This window comes from Rhamphochromis longiceps, linkage group LG9, assembly GCF_057381845.1.
Source record: "Rhamphochromis longiceps isolate RC_006_pf linkage group LG9, R_longiceps_female_GT1.1, whole genome shotgun sequence".
NCBI classification, from domain to species: Eukaryota; Metazoa; Chordata; class Actinopteri; order Cichliformes; family Cichlidae; genus Rhamphochromis; species Rhamphochromis longiceps.
Window position 1 is genome coordinate 6,093,833 of NC_140565.1, and position 22,969 is coordinate 6,116,801.

The 22,969-nt window shown below is 39.1% G+C and overlaps 1 protein-coding gene across 1 annotated transcript in view; it reads right to left on the reverse strand.

Annotated features, from left to right (window-relative positions):
- The window catches only part of cubn (cubilin (intrinsic factor-cobalamin receptor)), an 82,106-nt gene that overhangs the window by 15,681 nt on the left and 43,456 nt on the right, over nucleotides 1-22,969 (reverse strand). Inside the window, exons 26-50 of the mRNA XM_085419442.1 lie at nucleotides 22,803-22,962; nucleotides 21,400-21,581; nucleotides 20,640-20,808; nucleotides 20,163-20,344; nucleotides 18,977-19,130; nucleotides 18,646-18,762; nucleotides 18,417-18,530; nucleotides 17,769-17,897; nucleotides 17,495-17,627; nucleotides 15,941-16,146; nucleotides 15,334-15,515; nucleotides 13,949-14,141; nucleotides 12,702-12,899; nucleotides 11,427-11,573; nucleotides 10,549-10,739; nucleotides 9,022-9,190; nucleotides 7,804-7,978; nucleotides 7,292-7,470; nucleotides 6,655-6,864; nucleotides 4,836-4,976; nucleotides 3,556-3,740; nucleotides 3,125-3,296; nucleotides 1,533-1,736; nucleotides 581-730; nucleotides 323-444 (exon numbers count right to left, since the gene is read on the reverse strand). Coding sequence (XP_085275568.1) covers nucleotides 323-444; nucleotides 581-730; nucleotides 1,533-1,736; nucleotides 3,125-3,296; nucleotides 3,556-3,740; nucleotides 4,836-4,976; nucleotides 6,655-6,864; nucleotides 7,292-7,470; nucleotides 7,804-7,978; nucleotides 9,022-9,190; nucleotides 10,549-10,739; nucleotides 11,427-11,573; nucleotides 12,702-12,899; nucleotides 13,949-14,141; nucleotides 15,334-15,515; nucleotides 15,941-16,146; nucleotides 17,495-17,627; nucleotides 17,769-17,897; nucleotides 18,417-18,530; nucleotides 18,646-18,762; nucleotides 18,977-19,130; nucleotides 20,163-20,344; nucleotides 20,640-20,808; nucleotides 21,400-21,581; nucleotides 22,803-22,962 — 4,164 coding nt within the window. The remainder of the gene's footprint in view (nucleotides 1-322; nucleotides 445-580; nucleotides 731-1,532; nucleotides 1,737-3,124; nucleotides 3,297-3,555; nucleotides 3,741-4,835; nucleotides 4,977-6,654; nucleotides 6,865-7,291; nucleotides 7,471-7,803; nucleotides 7,979-9,021; nucleotides 9,191-10,548; nucleotides 10,740-11,426; nucleotides 11,574-12,701; nucleotides 12,900-13,948; nucleotides 14,142-15,333; nucleotides 15,516-15,940; nucleotides 16,147-17,494; nucleotides 17,628-17,768; nucleotides 17,898-18,416; nucleotides 18,531-18,645; nucleotides 18,763-18,976; nucleotides 19,131-20,162; nucleotides 20,345-20,639; nucleotides 20,809-21,399; nucleotides 21,582-22,802; nucleotides 22,963-22,969) is intronic.

A 22,969-nucleotide genomic window follows, 5' to 3' on the forward strand; every position in this document is an offset into this window, starting at 1 on the left:
TAGTTTTGCTACAAAAGACTTAGGTTGCTGGGACTTCCCATGATGCACTGAGCGCTTCTCTTTCTCTCACCCCTTCTCACTCAGCATGTGTTTGTACACCTCTCTGCATTTAATATGATTATTAATCAATCTCTGGCTCTCTTTCACTGCATGTTTTTCTCCTGTCTTACGCCCCTCCCTGAGCCTGGTTCTGCTGGAGGTTTCTTCCTGTTAAAAGGGAGTCTTTCCACTGTCGCTAAAGTGCTCGCTTATAGGGGGCATTCAATTGTACACTGTAGTCCACATAGTTGTTTTAATGTAGCAAGCCACTGTGCACACTTACTGTAATAGTGTGGCCCTCTGGAGCCTCAAGCAGCCAAGCACAGCGACTGGGGCTTGGATAGAGGTTAGGGTAACCAGGACTGGCTAACACCCCACCGTCACCTGTCTGCCAGCCTCCACATTCTAAGAGAAAAAAGAGAGAATGATGCATCAAAGGACAATCTTCATCTGCTACTTGATTGCTACATTAGCTAAATACTAGTCTCAAATTCAAAGAAATAGTGGCATAGGATAACTAAGGTATTAGTGTGAGTCGTACCGGAAAACAAGTACTTAGCCTTGAAACCCAAGTCTCCGTTGGAGTTGTCTGTCTGGAAATGGACCCAGAGTTCTGGGGTAAAGACCACAATAGGAAGTACAAGAGCTGTCTGGCCACAAAACTTGCCCAGCAGCTCTCCACTTGAGTCACCTGCAAAAGGTGAGACATTAGATTAGAAAGGACTAGACTAGATTTCATATACTTTTTCTTCCACTCTTGAACACACAACACAGATACATTGAGTTTTTAGTTTGTTTTTTTTATCTGCTACAATAATAATAATAATATCATAATGCAAAGATTTATTTTGAAATCATAACGAAACCTGGAAACTCACAGCTGCATAATTTATTCACAAAAGAAACAAAAACTTTACTTTTGAGGTGGTGCCGGCAATTTTGCCTGGCCTAATCTATTTCAAATGGCAGTAATGGTTAATTAAAAAATACATAAATAAAAATGCTCTCTTACTAAATTCTATTTGTGTTACAACCAACTAGCTGTCTGCTAAGGCTTGGATCATTTCTTATAGCAATTTGCCAAATTGACTCTTTTAATAACGGCAGCACAGTGGTGTGGTGGTTAGCACTGTTAGCACCTCGCAGGTAGAAAGTAGCGAGTTCTACTCCACCGTCTGACCGGGGCCTTTCTGTGTGGAGCTTGCATGTTCTCCCTACATTTGCGTGGGTTTTCTCCGTGTACTCTGGCTTCCTCCCACAGTTTGAAGACATGCAATTAATGGGGTTAAGTGTGAATAATTGTCTGTCTCTATGTGCTAGCCCTATGTCAGACAGGTGACCTGTCCGAGGTGTACCCTGCTTCACGCCCTATGGTAGCTTGTAATAAGCTCAAGCCTCCAAGCTTATGTAATTAAAATAAAAATGCAGCTATAGACTTCATTGCACACATAATTTATACGTCATATTGGTCTGGTATCCTACTTAGGACTTACCTAAGCGGAACTGGAGATAGTCTGCTTCACAGGTTTGATGGTCCTCCAGGTGCAAGTCTTCTATCAACACCACAATAGAGGAGTTGATGTGCTGTGGGTTCTGAATCAGCCACTCACAGTTGATGTTGTTGCTGTAGTTGGACACCAGGTAGCCAGGAGAAGTGAAGTTGCCACCATCAGGGTTATTCAGGATACCGCCACATTCTAGCAAAATACAGATTAAAATAGCAGATTAGAGTAAATGTTAGAACACAATACGGAACAGCACTTCATTAAAACACAATGAAGTGTAGGTGGTTGAGACTATATCGACTGACCTGTTACTGATTGGAAATGATACCAATTAATAATTATTAGTAATTAATACTAAGGTACAGACAGGACAGGCAATTGGACAGAGTAATTGGACTCTTCAGCAATTACAAAAACATCATCCTCCAATAAGGAATAATCTTGTATGACTTTCAGCTTTCTTTGGGTTCCAAAAGTCTTTTTTGTGGTTAAAGAGGTGTGGTTACCTGCTCGTTCCTTTTATCTTTCCCGGCCTATCCACTTGCAGCTCATTACTCACCAGCTGACATACATAACACATCCTTCCTCACTCTGATTGCAAGTCATTTGACTAGCTAAGATCTACAGTCGCTCAGGCTTCCTAATAGTAGATTATGGTTCTTGCATTTTTCAGTTGGGCCTCTTATTCTCTCTGCTCAGATCCACCGCACGTGCACATGCTCCCTGGATTTACCTGCTGGATCAAAACAGCCTGTCCTGAGATCAGATACAAACTGTGCTTTGTGTGGAAACAGAGCTAGCTAGCATTAACAAAAAGATCTGCTTCAGTTATCATCGTAACAGAGTTTTCTGTTACTAACCACCTTGCCCAACATGTGTGATGTAGATAAGAAGATGGAATCCAGTTTTCTTCAGAAATATCTTCACAGGAGAGCCATTGCAAACATGTATCCATAGTAATGATATAACAGAGTATGAAATGTTTCAAATATTTTAATCCACATAACACTGACAGGGAAGATTTTTCTGCAGACTAATTAATTCTTGTTTTGAGAAATTATGTAGAATTTGCTAAAAAAAATAAAAATAAAATACAGTTTTTGTGTAGCGATGTCTTTTCATAGTGAGTCATTGCTTCTTTTGGTAAAGGAATGTTTTAAAACAACCCTCTGCCAGGTAGCATTATCAGCTAATAGAAAGTCATTTTTGGCACCATCTTCCAATAGAAATTAAATTGGACCATTTGAAAGAAGACGTGTTAACACCTGTCATCATATTCTCTACCGACCACTTTATACTGGTCAGAGCACAAGCCACTGGGGGATCTAAAAATTGCTACACCAAGACCTCTGATTTAGACAATACAACATGAAACTGCAGCAGAATAGTTTTTGATAACAGAATGATGTTTTTGATATCTTACATCCCTGCATTAATAATACTAAATCATGTATACGTGTGGTTTCCTGCATTAACGTGTTTAAGAAACTGCCATGGATACATGGCTATTATGGTTAAAGCAATGTGAATTATATTTTTCTGTAGATAATATTTTAGTTTTGCACGCAGGAGAATCTAACCTGCAGGTTCATCAGAGGAATACGTAGCCAAGAATCCACCACTGGACACCGACGCATCAGTGCGGAACTCAACAGCCATGGTGTTGCCAGAGGACCGCACCTGAGTTCCAGCCGGTACTGTACCACAGAACCGTTGTAGGTGAGGGGCATCGACTGCCAATCCGTTCATTACCTGGAGGACATAGAGTTATGCTTGATATGCAATTTTTCTTGCATGCTCATCAAAAAGGTAATAAACTATATTTCAGTATTTTCAATTTCACAAAAAAAATTACACAGATAAACATTTGTGGAAATTTTGATTTTTTTAATTTCATTTTTCAAGGGTTCTAGATGCTATCAGAGATTCCACAGCATGAAAGGGGAATTAATTTGATTTGTGGTTCGAGTCAAGTGAAAGGGATGACGACTACTGGCAGAAAGGGACTCACATCAACATAGTCAAATACGCAGTATGTATCAGAACCTTCCAGTCTCAGGTCACTGATGGTGAGGGTAACCTTGCGGCCTGGTGACACTACCAGCTCCCAGCGACACACTCGGCTGTGGGGATATAAGTTGGGGTAATTGGGAGAGGAGATAGTTCCTGAGGGAGCATTCAGTTCACCTCCACATTCTGTGGGAAAAGAAAAAAGAGAGAGATTCAGCATAACAAATAATGTTGTAAATTAATTTCATGTATTTCTGTAAACCAAAAACTAAATTAAGCATTTAACCCGATCTGTCTGTTCATCAGATATCTCCACAACCCATCATTGCCACTGAGTTAGACTGGCTTTCAGTTTGAGGTCGCTAGAATGAAGAGTGGCTTAATTTTTTTTGTCTCCTTTTGTTGCTTGGAAACAAAATCAAAAGGCACTGTAATGAGGCAGATAATCAACCAGCCTGTTTCTCCTGTTATCCAGTTTTTCTTTTTGCATTTGTTCGAAGTCGCAATTTCCAGGTTCCCTTTATGTCACTGTTTGTAGGTCAACGTGTTTTATCTCCATCTTCATGTGAATCCCTTTGTTATTTGGTTTATTATGAAAAAATGCTGTTTTCTTAAATGACTGACACTTTACAAATAAGATAAATTAAACATTGCAGTGATTATTATCATCAGTATATTATTATATAATACACTGAACTTTATTACTTGAGAACAGAAACAGAAATGTAAGAAAAGAACTGTCAGATCTTACATATTGATGAACAGGATCTAAAGCTTGGACTTTAGCATCTCTGTGTGATAAAAACATTTGTATTGATTCTTCTTTTACAGGTCATTAAAAAAATTAGAATATAAACAGCTTATTAACTTTATGTTTTGTGTTTTCTCCATAATATTGTAACATACAGTGTAATGGTTTGTTAATATGCAGGACTATATCTGGCTTATTTATGACCTTTTGCTGACTGAAGAGCTGTCAAATACACAAATATGAAAGTATGAGAGCAAGTTCTAATAATGTTGACAACGTTTTCTATCAAATGCTTTAACATACATATGTCAATTTTTTATTGTACGATTTGGTTCTCATCCATGCAGTCATTCAAAATGAAAAGGAAAAAAACTGAACCTAATGAAACAACAGTTACCCACAAAAACAGGTCTCTATGATAATTATGACTATCGTGGTGATATTACTCAAAGATTTACTTCATGTGTAAATATGACGTACCATAATGATCATCCAGCAACTATTCCTTGTACTTTTCAAAATGTACCCACCTTCAACACTTGCTTCAAAGAACAGACGGAAGCCAGCTGCATTTCCACTGGTGTCACTGACAAACCGGACATAAGCAAAACTGTCAGACGTCTCCATGGGAGCAGGAAGGTTATTGCCACAATGTCGGCCCAGTAGGCGGCCTAAACAAACATTAGAAAGGATGCAGGAATATCTTGATCACCCCACTGTCTCAACATGAAACACAGACACATGTGTTGGGTGTAATTTACTTTCCTAAGTTCAAAACTGTTGGGACTATTGGGACAGAATGCAATTATTTGCAAATCTTATGAACAATCACAATAGAACATTTAAAACACATCAAACATTTTAACTCACAAAAATCTACCATTTAAGAAAAACATTAGCTAATTTTAAACTGAGAGCAAAACTTCTCAAACGAATTGAGATGGGGCCATGTTTACCATTATGTAGGATCCCCTCTCCCTTTAAAAGGTGGCTGTACTTTTGGAAGAGGACCGCTATAACATTTTACTGTCTTACACTGCAAAGCAGTTGTAACAGATTTAGTATGCATTATGCACGTTAGCATTGTCTTACCGAAATCTGCAAGGCCTTCACTGAAAAAAAGCATCATTTGGATGGGAGCCTATACCATTCTACTTTTTCCTATTATATACCTTTTAGCATAGATGGCACATTTCCAGATGTACAATCTGCCAATTCCATAGGTACTACTGTATCCCTTTACTATCAGAAATGTGAAGTTTGAACTGAGCACTGATAACAAGCCAGGTGGCCCTTCTTTTTGTCCAGAGGATCCGTAGTCCATGTTTCCCAAAAACCCATCAAACTTTAATTTGCATAATCCTAGAACAGTTTTACACTGTTCCTCAGTCCATTTTAAGTCAGCATTGGCAGAGAAAACTGTGAGCAAGCACTTTGGCGACAGTGGGAAGGAAAAACTCCCTTTTAACAGCAGAAGCAGGCTCAAAGTAAAACAAACACACATAAAAAGAACAAAACAAAACTCTGTCACAATTTAAAGCTAGGGGGGGGGGTCAAAATTTTGTTGCGTTGCGTCAGTCTAATTGCGTAGGTCCTAATTTGAAGAGGCAGACTGTATATAAGTTTAGGTGCAGCAATGGCAAAGGCCCAGTCTACTCTGTGTTTCAGTCAGAAGCAACTTATCAGCTGACCTAAGAGTTCTATTTGGAGTATTTTTAGTTAAAAGATCAGAGTGGTATGAAAGAGATAATCATTTAGAGACTTAAAAACAAGCTCTAAAGTCTTAAAATCAATTCTATAACGTACAGGAACCCAGTGTAAACGAGCCAAGATGGGGGCCTGTCAAAAGTCAGGCCTCGGCCTTCTGAACAAGCTGAAGATGAAAGAGCAGAGCCTGACTGATTCCAAAATAAAGACTATTAATCAAGCCTGTATGAAGTAAATGCAAGAACCACTTTCTCAAAGTCAGCAGATAACAAAATACTTTTAGTGTTTGCAACGGCCCTGAGCTTTTACAACAGAAGTTATTTGTTTCTCAAATGAAAAACTGCCATTGAAGTACTGTGCTAGTACTTTTCGTAAAATAATATATATTTACTGGAACAAACACCTTAGTTCAAACATTTGACATGTTTTTAGGGGTTTGTTTGGTTTTTTACACAGCATCCCAACGTTTTCATAATTTGGGTTATAAAGTCAAATCAGATAAATACATTTACTTAAGAAAAAGAACTGAGAAGGAAGTCCAGTTTTAGAAAGTTGCGGACAGAAAAGATTTCAACACAATAGACATTGTGATGGTGTAGAGAATGTATCTTGTTGGGTTTTTTTTATTACTTATGTTTTTACCTGAGGCGTTGTACTCTCTGATCTCCACATAGTCAGCAGAGCATCCATCAGTATTCTGCAAGCTGAAATTCCCATAGCTAAGAGTGAGGTAGTGTCCTGTGGGTCCCTCCAGGTACCACTCACAACTGGAGCTATCAGGATAGTTGGAGCCTGGGAAGCCTGGGCTGTAGATCACACCCCTCTGACCTATGTAGGTGCCTCCACATGTTGCTGTGAGGAATTTGAGTTACAGAATCAGAACAGAGCTTTGAAATAGGTCATTGTGGTTTTCTATCACCACTCTGCTACATAGTCAAAATCTCAAAGGTTACATCTCTTTAATCAATGTTTTAATGTGAATTTCAAATGGCATACAGTATTTTAAGACATAAACAAACAGCTAGTCCAGTAATGCTTTGATACTGGCACAATTTCCCATAACTTTCGGTCTGTATGCCACAAGAATGCCGCCTCTCAAGGCACCTTACAACCAGACCTAGATAAAGACAATTTTATTGCTAGTTGATCAAAAAATTGCCACGCCAGTCTTATGATGAGACCATCAGCTAACTGGTTTACAACTTCCAATCTAGACATTAATGAGGGAAGAACAGACACAGTCATGAGTTTCAGACTGCATGACCATGATATTCTTTACCTATGGAGTATTTTGCTTTGAATCCTTGGTGCGTGACGCTGGCGTCAGTACGAAACCTAAGCCACATGGAGGAACCTGTCGAATGTTGAGTAGATGGTCGGGTGTTGCCACAAAGACGGGAAATGATGTTATTGTTGGATGTTGAGCCATCACGCAGCTCCAAGTAGTCGTACATACAGCTGTTGAATAAATGGACAAAAACATGTTGTAAGCCCTGAAACTTGGGGCACGAATAAACGTGAAAGTGTTTTCAACTCTTCTAAAGTGAAAGAGTTTCTAGATAGAGTTTACATATTGTGTTCTTCAAACACTAATAACACCACCAACCAATTTAGTAAGATTGTAATGTTTGTTTGTTCTTTAGTTTAGTTTCTTTTGTAAAAACATAGATAGGCTAAAATGTATTTACCAATAATCTTGGGATGAAACTCAATAAAATGACAAAAATTACTATATTTATGTGGTAATAAGAAGCTATAAATACAACAAGAGAAGAGAAAGTAAAGGTGTACCTGGATGTGGGTTCAATGTAGAACTGATCCTCAAAGTCAATCTGGACAGCTTCCCCATTGGGCACAGTAATTACCCAGATACAGTCAATGTTCTGGGGGTAATTCTGTGGATAGTTCGGTGAAGTAATGTACCCTGGAGGATCATTATCATTCACCTCGATGAAACCTCCACAACCTGTGGAGAAATAGAAGGATCAAGATAAGAGACGTGACAGGTTTTCCAACATCTACGTAAATTCGAAAAGATAATATTCTGTGGGGTTTTTTAAACCTACTTCAGAAAAAGTTTGGATACCAGGAAAATTTGTGCAAAACAAACAAAAATAAGTTAAAGATTTGCAATGGACACAGCTTGGACACAGTCAGCAAAAGCAAACTCTACCATGCAAAATATACAAAGATCCAGAAACACATCTTTTCTGTTTAGGTTATTCAAGATAGTCTGAGGTAAAGGGCCAAAATGTCCCGTGGTTTGACAAATCAAAATCAAAAACAGATTTAGGAAATTATGGGTATAATTATGGATATAATGCCAAACAATATATGCAAACTTTGGAGCAATATACTAAGACAATGATAAGCCTCATTCTATTTGTATTCTAACAGCAGAGCTCTATAGCACAAGGGTCCATTTGCTAAGCTGGCCTGCATACAGTACAGACAGCTTTATGACATTATGACCAGTATGTAACCAAAGAAAGAAAAGTATACGTTTTTTTTTTTAATTCACCCAAAAAACAATGTTTTCAACATTTAATTTATTCTTCTTTTAATTAAATATGGACTTTTAAACCATGACATTTTGTTTTATTAATATTTTACACAGCAAACATTTTTGGAAACAGGCTGAAAATTGAAAAAGAGGGACCTATTATTTTATATCCAACTCCAAAGTTTCTCCTGGGCTTTACTACAGCAGCTTTGCATGACTTAAAGTTACAAAATAACCTTTGTCTTATGCTGGGCATTAATGCAGCTCCTCAATTAATCTTCTTTCTGAACAAGATACTTTACACCCGCCCCCTTTAAGCCAACTTAGTTCCCTTTGCCTCTCGTAAGCATAAAACTGAAAACATTGTTCCTAAATTAGAGTTCTGTTGGCATCAAGTCCATGTTTCCTTCAATTTCAAAACTTGTCAACCGTGACTAAACGTTTAGAAATGATTGCTTTTGTGCACTGAAACATTTCCTGTGATAGTGATGAAGTGAAGATTCTACCTTGACTGTGGGCTTCGAATACCAGCTTAAAGCCGGAGGCCTCATTACTGGCATCGGACACAAAGTGAATAAAGAGGTGGTTGTCAGTTGTCTGGAGAACAGATGGGGGGCTTGAACCACACAGTCGTCCTCCAAGTAATGGAGAAGAGCCATCTGGACCATTCCTGAGCTGTGGAGAAAGGGAAAGATAACTGTGAATAACGATAGAAATAATTTATCAAAAGATCAGTGACTTCAGGAAGTCCAACCAGGGCTCTGAAACCAGAAAAAAACTTTCAGGAACCTTAGTACTCCCATCTACTGTTGTTGTTGTCACTGTAAGGTTTATAAAATAAACTTAAACATAACCACAGTTTTTAAAAAACACCACAATGTATCACAGTTTCTTCTGCAAACTTTTTTATTAATCAAACGCATTAATAAAAAAGTTACTGTCATATCCAGGTGGTCCAATTCGACAGTGCACAGCAATCCAAACTGAGAATAGTTTGGAAGGATATAAATTTCCTCTTAACATGATTTATCTGTTAGTACATTAGACAAGTAGTAACATCAATACCTTGGAACATAGCCACCATCTGATGACATATGACGTTTTGCCCTATCAGGTAACTTTGATAATGTGACGTTACATATGCTTACTTGTCTGATGTTCAAAAACATGCTTCATCAAATATGAACTAAGTGGGAAAATTTTCCAACAAATAAAATTTTCCTTCAACTTTCTTGGGGTTTTATGTGACGTGTTGAGATGCTCACTTTAATAATTTACTTCAATTTACATTTGTTTCTTGCATGCTTTTGTTTCACATTTTTTCACATTGCATTGTTAGAATTGTTTGTTGGGGCGATCGTGACTCAAGAGTTGCGAGTTCGCCTTGTAATCGGAAGGTTGCCGGTTCGAGCCCCGGCTTGGACAGTCTCGGTCGTTGTGTCCTTGGGCAAGACACTTCACCCGTTGCCTACTGGTGGTGGTCAGAGGGCCCGGTGGCGCCAGTGTCCGGCAGCCTCGCCTCTGTCAGTGCGTCCCAGGGTGGCTGTGGCTACAATGTAGCTGCCATCACCAGTGTGTGAATGTGTGTGAATGGGTGGATGACTGGATGTGTAAAGCGCTTTGGGGTCCTTAGGGATTAAGTAAAGTGCTATATAAATACAGGCCATTTACCATTGTTTTCTGCAAAAAGAAAAAAGCAAACTTGTCAAATATAGCTAAGCCTGTTGCTTGTTTCACTTTACATCATCATGGTGGGACTTAAGTGGACAGCACATTTGATCAAACTATTCCCTGCATACTGTCCAGACTGGACTGAGACTGGATCAAACTGGATCGAGCTGGACAACACAGTCATTGATTTCTAGCACCAGTAAATGTTCATTCTTTAACAGCTTAAAACAGCTGTTAATTGCCAGTAATCACTTCAGTCTATGTGCATCCACAGGGTCAAAAATCTATTTTCTCACTTGTAGCAATGTGGATTTTTTTTTTCACATTTTTATTTTTGTAGCTTTTGCTATCCGTATGTTTACCTCCAGGTAATCCCCTGTACTGCATCCAGTTCCAAAGCCTTGGATCTGAAAGGGGGTTTGGAAGGTGGCAGAAATTCTAAAGCCAGGTGTCACCATCACGTGCCAGCTGCAATCCAAACCTGGCCAGTAATTCTGTGGGTAATTGGGAGTGCTCATTACACCTCTGTCAACATGCAGGAGTCCACTGCAACCTATGAAAAGAAAAAGTATCACATATAATTCGTCTTACTAGTATAATTATTGTTGTAGAGTAGTGGCAGTTGTGGAGTCTGGCAGTTAATATATTGATCATGAAAAATGACCTGAAAGGAAGTGTTTCTGCCCACAACACCACAACGTATCACCGAACATTACATGGATGTTAAATCTGGATTACCAAAAACAATTCTCAAGTTAAGGGAGTTAGCAATAATTATTATATAGTATAATTATAATTTGACTTCTTGGACTGTCTTATATTCAACAAGTGTGGATTTATTTCTCATTTTCATGTCTTATATGAACTTTGGGGGTCCATCAAAAACATGTATAGAAAAGACTCGAAGGTTACAGTTACAGTAGTTTGACCTAAAAGTGTGACCAAAAACAAATGGGAGCCCATCTGTTTTAATGGGTTCACATGGACATACAGGAGAGAATGCTTCAAGCAGTTATGGTAGGTTCGCACACTGAAAGCTTGTTACAACTTACTTTATGTTGAAAGTAAATGACCTCTTTCTTCTGTCATAGCTGAGAACTGTGGACAAAAAGGACTACCACCCAATTTGCTTTTATGTCTTTTTAAGACTGAAGCATGTAGTATTTCAGCATCTTGGTGTTTTGTTTTGATCTTATGGTTATATGTCGTGTAGTTTAGTAATTAACTGCTAATGTATCACCTTTTGAGTAGGAGGCATTAAAGCCTTGGCCACTGATGCTGCCGTCTGAGGAGAAATGGATGTACATGGAGTCTCCTGTTGAGTGAAGAGATCCTGGATGATCCCGACCACATACGTTGGCCAGCACAGGGGACTGACTGGTTGCGCCTGGGAGTAACCAAAACAAAGGACATTCTAAACTGTCCAGAAGGCCAAACAAACCAACAACAGTCAGGTGGACATATAAATGCTCTCTACAAGTCCAGGGCACTGACTTTAGGGTCTTTCATGTTATCTGGTTTAAATAAGCATCTGCAGAAAATAATTTTTACTACTTTATATAAAAGAAAGCACTGCCATGCAAATAATTTATGTTTTTTAAGTGAAATGCAGATTTCAAATCACAAGATTTGGACAGTACATACAGGCATGTATGACATCACGCAGAAAATAAAAATATTTCTGTGCCAATCATGTTTATAGTTGCACTAAATTGCACAATCAAGGTAATCCACGAGCCATCTTCACTTCAGCAATCAATGACATGTCCAGAGAAGCTCTAGCACTTCATGAAACAAGCATCTTAAGTTGGATGTTGCAACGACATCATACATTTCACAATGATCATTCCTCAAGGCAAAGACTTCTCAATTAGAAAGCTGTTGTTTTGATATATAGAATCCACACGTAAATAATGATGGGAGAATTATCAAGAGATCTATAACAATGCTGCACAGTATGTTATTAGATGCTGTCATTTGCCACAAATGAAACAAAATGAATAATATATATCATAATATAACATAACAACAGTAAAGCATCACTTGCTGAAATTTTCATAAATGCATTTTTGTGCTCTAATATTTTTTGTTTTTAAACACTTTAAGTCATTTACACATAATTTAGCCTAAAGCATAAGACACGTTGTGGAATTTAAGCTCAAAACAAAACATGTCAGTTTTGCTCTTACTAGAATATTAAGTCTGAGGCTGTGGTCTGCCTCTAAACAAGAACATGAATTTTTCAACAATTCATTTTGGGAAAGAAAGGCAGGTGCCATCACAAGTTCTGGATATGTTACTATCAGACACCAAATCTTTCTATAAGAGTCAACTTGATGGTGTTAGATTATGTCATGTTTGGGGTGGGGGAATGTCACATTGAATTTCAAAGAAAACTGTTTTTAATATCTTTAAAAGCAGGGAAAATACAAATGGTCATTTCATCAGTTGAAATTGAATGACCTTAAAAATCCATCAGCACTATTATTCCTTAATGTTGGCTTTAATTACTTACCATCTCTGACAACAACGCTATCAAAGTAGCAGGTATGGCTGTCCTCTATGTCTAAAGACAAGATAGTAAGCTCTACAGTTGAGTCTGGAGAACGTATCAACCAGGTACACTCCTGATTAGGAGGGTAGTTTTCTGGCCAGCCAGGAGAATAGAGGAAGCCAGGAGTCTCTCCTGTCATTAGCATTCCACCGCATGCACCTGGCACACATACAGAAAAACAACAAGATGAAGGTTGTATTTAACATTTCGGAAACACAGTAAGTCAGAGACCTGCGTATGATTTTGGACAGTGACTTCAGTTTTGAAAATCATATTAATATGGTCACCAGGACTGCCTTCTATCACTAAAGAAAATAAATTTCCTCAACTGACTAAGAGTCTGATAGCAGCAGTCCGGGTTCTTACATGTACACAGAAATGTGAACATCTTACCCAATACTGAAGTCACTACATTTGGAAAGAAAAGCATCTGGACTTCTTTAAGTTGCTTGAAGATGTTTCACCTCTCATCTGAGAAGCTTCTTCAGTTCTAGGGTCAAATGGTGGAGAGTCCTAGATTTAAGCTCTGTGGGAGTGTCCCACAGGAAAAAAGCAAACTTGTCGAAAATAACATTAAAGCATCTGGGAAGGGATCTATAATCTAGTTTTGAGATCCCTTCCAGACGCCTTAATGCCCACTCACACCCTGGGCCATTTCACCTCAGGAAATCACATGATAGGGTGGGGTGAGGTTTCACAATGAGCTCACCTGAAACCTTGGCTGATTGTGCCCTACACCCATCTTCACACCTTGGCTGGTGTGATTAGGTAGAGGATCATTAGGGGGTCCATTGTCCCTCTTGAGGGGACACTCCCACAGGGCTTAAATCTGGCACTCTCCACCATATGACCCTAGAAGAAGCTTCTCGGATCTTCAAACAACTTAAATCCAGATGCTTTTCTTTCCAAGCTCCTTAGACTAGGATGACCTGGATGACTGAGAACCTTCACAGTCAAGTCACTACATTGCCTTTCAGTTCAATAAATAAGCGCAAATAATTAAGCACAAATAAATAAATAAATAAATAATGCCATTGGCATTCTCTCTATTTAATTTGTTTGTCTTGTGTGTTTCCCTGCAGTATTCTCAGATATTCTACATCAGCCACAGTAAAGGTTAGGTTTTTGTTTCCTTCCAGCTATAAGTCTGCATATGGGTCATGCATGGGTTTATGTAACAGGGCTGCTGAGAAACTACTGCTTCTCACCTGGTGTGATAGTGGGTGGTGGTCCAGAGTTCTGAATAGCAGTCCATTCCAAAAGGAAACCTTTTCCTCCCAACACTGCATCTGACTTGAACTGCACAGTGACAGTGCTTCCCAAACTTCTTACAGGAGGGGGCAGATTCAAACCACAGAATGTCCCAATAGGGTAGTAATGAATACTGGGACCATCAAATATCTGCAGAGACACAAGGATTGAGAATAGAAGCTGTGGTGAGGCGTGGTCGGTGGTGCCGTGGGGACTCACCTGCACGGCATCCACAATCACGCTCGCCATGTTAAAAACACGGGGAAGCGGGATTGTTTGGTATTGTGGTGTGTTGCATGTGCAGCTGGCGGCTTGTGTGCTGCAGCCGCGGTAAATAAAAACACTCTCTGGACCCTCCGTGTCTCAGAAGGCATTAGGCAAAGCCGTAAACAGACAGCCTTTTGGGCAACTATCCTAGTCCACAATAGTTTACAATAGCTTTGGTCTGTCTCTTTTGTAGATGTTGCACACTACTGAGTGTCACAGCAAATATAAAAACCATTCCATTCATTGATCTGTAGATCACACAGAATTAGATTTTGTCTTTCAAAATTGGGGTTAGGAGATTGCAACAGGACATGCAAAAGAAAATATCTATATTATCTTTGGTTGGGTTTTTTTGTACTATTTACTAAACATCTCCATCCTGACAAAATACTAACTAGTGTAAGGAGGAGAATACTTAAATTAAGCGCAAACTGATTAATCCACTCGTGTCAGTTCATTTGGAATGTCAGATGCAGATTTGATAAAAATGTATAAATTACGCAGCAACCTAATTCTAAAAGCAAAATTGTTTGCAACTCAATGCGAGTTTTGGTGTCAGGTTCTTCTGCTGCAGGAATTTTACATCCTGCACAACGGGGTTCAAAGAAGGGAAGTCAGTGGATCTATCCTGAAAACTTAGTTTGTGTGGTTTTTACTCTGATTAAAGCATTTACTTTAATAAAGTTTAAAAACATTAAATAAATAAATATTAAATTAAATAAAGTGTTATAATTTCAGAACCATGAACATGGGCACAGACCTTCGATAGAACACACATGGTTGTCCATTATCTCATCAGGTGTGCTTTAACACATGACTATTGTTAGTGGTGCCGACACAACTTCAGCTGCTGCACTATAACAATATGTGAGGTATAGATCTCACACACACACACACACACACACACACACACACACACACACACACACACACACACACACACACACACACACACAACTCTCCCACAAATTCTGAGTTGTTATTGAGCCATAAGTTAATAAAAGTATGTACAATATTATAAAGATGTGACTGATATTGTTTGTAGATTGCAGTCTCTGAGCATTCACAATCTTACTTTCAGGTGGTCATAGTAGCAGTCATAAAGATCCTCGATGTCCATGTCCAAGAAGCGGATTTGGATGTAGCTGTCTCCATCTACAGTTACAGTCCAGTGGTAGTCAGCGTTATTGGGGTATGTCCTGGGATACAGTGGGGATGCTATCTGACCAGATTCCCCAGTCACATCAACACCATACACTGTGGAGCAGTGACACAGAAAAAAGAAACATTTCTCATTATATCCTTTTTTTATTGGTTACACAGAACATAACTCAGAGTAAACAGCTGGCTGAACTGACACTGACTTTCTTTGATTCACAACACACCTTACCTACAATGAGGTTATGACTACAACCCACATGTAAAGAAGGTTGAAACTGTATATATAACGTTCCATCTCTACACAGTCTCTTCACTAAAACTCGAGGTATAAAAAGCATAATCTCAAATATCTTATTAAAAATAATATGCTGGTTTTATTCTTTTGGTGACATATTTAGGATCACAGACCAGTAATACCCTTATCCATCCCTAGTACTGACCTCAGGAGAAAAATCTGAGAACCTGAGAAAAATGATGATATAGAAGATGGCTGGTTAATTCTCTCATACACAGACACTCACAGTGTGAGAAGGTGGCTCTGAATCCTGCTCCACTAACTGAAGCGTCTGAGACGAACTTGACCCACATGATATGAGCAATGACAGAGGTGTAGTTGGAAGGAAGCGAGTTTCCACAGAAGCGATCGACTAGAGGCCCAGTGGCGTTGCCTTCTCTGATTTCCAGGTAGTCATTTTGACAATCAGAGTCTCCTTGGAGCTGAAATGTACTAAAACAAAACACAATGCGATTGTTTGTCATATTTACTAATATAGGTTCCTGTGTGTATAGAAAAGTCATAAATTAACAGTGGTACAAGAGTGAATTATCTAACTTTAGTTCATGTAACAGACACCTAAGAAGAGGTGTAGTGCTATTTGTTTAAGTAGCAGAGTGTATCAGTTGTCATTTGTTTCTAAGGCTATTTTAGCACAGTGGGAAGTTTAAATTATTCTGCTGAATCACACATATAACATCACCATCCTTAAGGCCAGCATTGTGGAAATGGAGATGCATTCTCTGAAGGTGGTTACAGATAGCCAGATGTTGTCTAATATAAGGACATTGCTGGACAATACCTCCCACCCACTCCATAATGTGCTGGCCCATCAGAGTGAGAAACCGAGATTACCCAAATGCACCACAGAAAATCCACACAGAGAATGGCTCTTTACAATTTCCCTATCTTAAAGGATACACTGCATTTTGTTGTACACCCTTATCTGCACATCCTCTCAGAGAACATAACTGTCAGTATGATAAGAAGGGCACCTCAATTTCAGATTTCTTTTATATTTTTGTGTAATATATCAGGATATTTATACATTAGAGCTATTTATATTAATAAAGGTATTTTGTAATAGTTTGTAACAGATTGTATTACTTAATCAGCTCTCCACCTGAGTCTCAATCCTCAGGACCTCACACAGTTAAGCTTTTTCTAACAGGCAAGTGCCACAGTGTTTTCAGAGAGACACACTTGTAAAGCCTTTAGTTATTCTTATTATTTTTGTTAGGACATAAATGGTTGGGTGTGTTAATTTTTGAGACACTAATTTGTGCTCCAGGTGGTTCTTAAATAAATATGTTCTAACTACTATCTAAAACGTTATAGTCAAACCTTTCATGGTATATGATAAGGTCTTATACATTGCTTTTCTACTCTACTGGAAGATCTTATACAACATTCATCCATTCATACAAGCACCTTTTTCTATACCTAATGACTCTATTATGATTCAGCTGAAAAACTATGTTGTAACTTACAACATAACCATAAGTCTGTAAGCCAGAAGTATAAATCAGGCATAAGTGCTTCCTGTCTTACATTCACACACATTTATACTCATTAACACATCAGAGAGCAACTTGGTATTCCTCCTTACTCATGCAGACTAGAGAAGCCAGAGATTGAACCACCAACCCTCTGATTAGTAGATGACCCCCTAAAGCCACTCCCACGGATAGCCAGTCAACTAGTAATGCCTGTCTATGGAATACTGCTGATAGGAACTTATTTACAAGCTAACTCTGATAGATTCTTCCAAAGTCAAAAAATCATGCTTAAATTGACTAACATAAACGAGAGCTGGATGCGGTTTCCTGGTGAACTGCGGATGGTCCACACACATTCCACATTAGGTGGATAAGCATCTGGATAGTTAGGACTGTTAAATGCACCAGTCTCCATCACAAGATCTCCTCCACAACCTGAGTAAAGGAAATAAAAAGAAAAAACCTGGATATCTTGTCCGTAAGAGTGTGTATGCATGATAGTAACGTGATTTTTAATTGGTTTTGATCATTTCTTATTGTGTGTGGATATAAGCAGTGTGACCCAGTATGACTTACTAGAAGTGGAGCCCGAGTAGGCAGCTCTGAAACCCTTTCTGGAGTAGGACTGGTCAGAGATGAATTTGACTACCAAAGAGTTGCTGAAGGATGTCACTGGGTGAGGTATTTCAGATCCACAGTAGCGCCCTAACAAAAGACAACATTAAGTTGTAATTTTAACATAAAGTTAATTTCAAAAATGTTAATTCTTTTTCACTTGGCTATCATTGATCTGAATTGTCATAATTTTTCCAGAGAGAACACATCCATAAAACCTGTGCTTATTTTGGTTGGTAGACTATTCGCTCCCTTATTGGGTCTGCTCATTTTTCTACTGCTAATTTGCACTGCTCCTGGTAGAATGCCATTCATTGTTGAAATGAAATAAAGATTGTATTTGAGCCAGTGAAATTAAATGCAACATATTACATTACAAGAATATCCAAACCAGGTGAAAAAGGCATTGTCACAGAACGACACCAACCTTATGTGGAAACTGGGCTGATAAAAAGGCGCTGTGGTCTGATACTCAATAGGATATTGTTTTCAGGATTCAGCACATCTCTTCTCTTATGATTAGAAAGGTTAGCTTAGGCAAGCACCACCCTTCTAAACCTAACTCTTACCAAAAACAGACAAGCAAAGACACATATAGTGAATATTTACCTATAGTAGGTGAATCGTAATTGTCTCCGTCCAAGATCTCCAAGAAATCGTGAGAACAATTGGCAAAGATCATCTCTAAGTCAAAGTCAGTGAATGAAAGGGTCACGTGGTTTACTGGGCACAAAAAGACAAGTCAGTGGTTATTGGAACAGTTTGCATCTCAAGTTTTTCTATATGAAATATATAAAAGAATGACATTTTCTAGTCCTCTTTAACTAAAGCAACTCACATGGTTCCTGTGCTCTAATGATCCAACTACAGTTCTGATTAGGTGGGTATTGTGCTGGATACCTTGGTGATGCAATGGCCCCACCATTATCATCTGTTACAATCGTTGCACCACAAGCTGTTGAAAACAAAAGTACATTGTCACCTGCACTCTGGCTTTGGCAACCAGAACATGGAGATCAAGCTGTTTGCAGCTAAAAAGGAGGAAAACTGAACTGAAAACTGAAGCAGTCTTCTCTGATGTAGCAGGGACAGAGGCATGAGTGGACAATCCCACTACAGCAGACAAATTATATCAGTGTTCAAGTGCAAAGAGGTTAAAGAAGACTGACCCTCAGAGAAGCGAGCGCTGAACCCACGGTGGTTGCCACTGGAGTCTGACCTAAAGCGAACATAAATTGTGTTCTGGGTGGAAGTGAAGGGAGGAACACTGGAACCACACACACGACCAAGCAGAGGAGAAGATGAGGTTGGACCATCATGGATCTACCAATGGACAAGCATATGTTTTCAGTAAAACTGTGGTTGTGTTGGCACATAATAAATGAACAAACAAATCACTTTTCATGCATCTATTTTCATAAATTTTGAGCACAGAAAACACCTTCATATTGACTGGGGTGCACATTAGTTCTTACGTGACAGCTTAGTCAAACTACGCCATGATGCAAAATGCACATATCTCATTACAAAAAAAGAATATTGATGGGTTTATGATTAATTGATACAAAAACTTCATTTTTAACTGTATTTGCTTGCATACTCTGAGAAGTCCTGTAGAAGTCCTGCAAAAATATACTGAGTATACAGATATATATGGGGTGAAGGTGGCTGTAGCTCAGGTGGTAGAGCGGGTCACCTACTAACTGGACGCTTGGTTTTTCAGCCCCAGTCTACATACTAAATATCCTTGGGCAAGATACTAACCCCATGCTGCTCTCTGATGCATCCATCAGAGTATGAATGTGCATAAATGTTAGATAGGAAGCACTTAGAAACAGTGTAGAAAAAACTGCTGGTGGAAGTGGAATTTAATCTTAAGAGATAGAAAGACCACCCCACAGGGGAGTGGGGATTTTTTTTATACATATCTCTTGTCTCCCTCCCTCAGAGCTAACTAAGGAGTGCAATTTGCTATTGATAAGCTGGACTTTGTATTACTTTACTTGTTGACTCGGACTTGTTTTTTTTGGTCTTACATGTATGCATGTTACATGTGATTTTATAATTTGTTATTCTATGATGGTTTGCATCAAATAAAATAAAAAATAAAAGTTACATTAAAAAAATTCAGAAAGAGCCTAATTGTCTTGAGTCACACCGAATGGAAGTGTATAGATTAATAAATCAGGCACAAGAATGAAAAGTTCACTGTGGACTTTCTTAGTTTGCTGGCTTTTCAAGCAGTGATAGTGCTTTTGCCTGTCTTTGCCTTGTCAGCCTTAGATACAGCACACAGCAACAACCAAAGACAGCTGCTTTAATATTGCACCAACCAGTTGCTATTCAGTCACTTACAGCCACATAGTCAAAGTTACAGCTGCTGTGATATTCAATGTCCAGGTCTGTAAAGTTCAGAAAGACACGGTGGTTGGGATCCACGCTGATGACCCAGGAACAATCCACATTGTTTGGATAGCTGTCGGGATACAAAGGAGAATGGATTTCCCCTGAAGGTGCTGTGACTGGGCCTCCACAGCCTGCAAGAAGAAAGAGAGTTTATTAAAACCTACAGAGTACTGTATATATACATAAACTCTTAAGGCTTTGTAATTTAAAATGGAAGAAAGATAACAGGTGGTGAATTGTCAGCAGTCAAAAACTATTTCAGTAGTAACAACTTCAATCCAGTTGAGACTACAACAGCTACATTTCTGTAAAATATTGCACCCAGCTACAAAGTCTATAATCAAACTGCAAAACCCAAAGCTCTGATGCTGCATCCAGAAGAAGCATGCAGAGCTGTAAAAGCTGTATTTAATGATGCCTACCCACCTCCCTGGACTTCAGTCCAGCTTGCATTGAATCCTCGACCACTGACATAGGCATCAGATTTGAAGCGCACAGTGAGAAGGTTGCCAGTGCTGGAGACATGCATTGGGGTGGATGTAGTGCTGCATAGCTTAGCCAGCTGTGGGGCTGACAAGTCTGGCCCTCCATAAACCTGAGGAGAAATGACATCAATTCAATAAATAATCAAATGAAAAAGAAATCAAGTCAACAACCAGGTCAATTTATTGCCTTCTGCCATGAACCCCAACCAATCACAATAGTTTCAGTCAGGGGCGTAATTTCCAGGGGGGTTAGGGGGCTTATGACCCCCCCCCAATAATCATCATCAATCATCAAATCTCAAATATTAATCACTCTCTGACCAAAATTCACTGAACCAGCAGCAAAAGAAGATCAAAACTACGCTTCACGGTTGAACAACATCGTCATGAATTTCCTCTGACTTTGGCTGTTTTGCTTCCACTATGATAAAATCGCACTTCCTGCACAGCTCTCTCTCTCTCCCAGTGAACTGAGAGAACAGTTTCCCGTCTCAAATCTCTGTTTTCTGCATTATTCGCTTGCTTATTACGCACCAGTCTACTGTTGTGTACAGTGCTGTTGGCCACTGTTTTTGTGGGGGTTTTTGTCATTCAGTGCTTAATTCAACTGAACTGAATTAAAATTATATGAGTTTTGTCATGAATTCAGCTTTTGGTATGTTTATGAACTGACTACTACTAAGCCAACGTCTGTGTCTTACCTCCAGCACATCATAGTTGCAGTCTTGGTGGTACTCAACATCAAATTCATGGATGGTGATAGTTATACTGCTGCCAGCTGATGTGGTGATATACCATATACATTCTCTGTTATCTGGATATCTGTTAGGGTAGCCTGGGCTGCTGAAGGAGCCACTGGGACCAGAGAGATCCCCACCACAACCTGCAGGGACAAAGAAATCACTAAATCATGCATCAAATTAGTATTATTTTGTTTCAGTAATTATTTAGACTAAACAACACTTTTAATAAAGAGATTTTCACAGCACTTTTGTCAGCAGAAGAAAGGAAGGTGAAGAGAAAGCATGAGAAAAGATGCAATAAAGCACGCATTAACTCTTATCAAAACCAGAGATAAAAACCAACAGCCAGCTGACAAGTGTAGTATAAACTTAAAACTGCCTTTATAGTATACCGTCAAAGAAAAAACTACCTCCACTACCTGCAAAAGTCACACCTTCTCTCTATATGTGTGACAATCTGAAGAGACAAAGGAGATGTAGTCCTCAAATTCTTTAATTCTCACTCGCTTTTGCAACTTTGTACTTTTGTGTTACTCACAGCAACAACTCTAACTCATTGTTAGTCCATTTAAAAAACTCGATGCTTTTCCTCGACATTTTGCCGCGACGATTCAAAGAGCCGGAAAGTAAATAAGCGGCAGACAGAAATGAGGCAGGTCGAATCGTCTTGCGTTTCATGCATGCGCAGTAAGTGTTTTCGGCTGTTTCAATGTGGACGCACATCTCTGTGAAAACAACTGAAAAAGATAGTGTGGACGCGAAGCGTTTTCAGACGCCGTTTTCAAATCTATCTGGGCTAGTGTGGACGTAGCCTCAGTGTGTGGATGCACCTCGGTATATGAGATGCAGTACTTCTATTATTAGTCAGCGTTTAGTTACAATGGTCAGTTGTGCTGGAGAGTGTGCAGAGTGGTTGATTTACTGGTTGACATTCCTGCTCTCACTTGCGGCCATGATCTCTCGATAGTGAAGGAAAAAATAAAATTGTGAAAACTGATAGATGAAATCAGGATGTCAGAGATCTTCCTTATTGATAAGGTGATAAGTTTGATCGGGAAGGACTCAGTGAAGAGTGAAAACTCCTCCACATGTGGTGGTTTGGCCAACACACCAGAATGCCTTCTTGATGGCTTCAAGGTGAGGTGTGTTGACCTAGGAGGAGACCCCAGAGCAGATCCAGAACACGCTAGAGAGATTAGATCTCTGTGCTAAGTTAGTAGCACGTATTTAAAAATACAAAAATTCAATTTCATTTATTTATATAAATGTTTTAAAAACTATTTTAAATACTATAGTACACAGTATGTTTGTAATGGTTCTCTTGATCTGGTCTATAACAATCAAATATATTTCCCTCTTACCATTTTGGTACCACATCATCTGGAAGCCTGATGTCGAAACAGTTGAATCAGTTCTGAACACAATGTTGAGGGCTGAGCTTGTAGTGCTGCCGGCCGGGGGAGGAGTGTATCCACAGAATGTGCCAATCAGAGGCGCTTCTTGGTTAGGTCCATCATAGAGCTAGGGC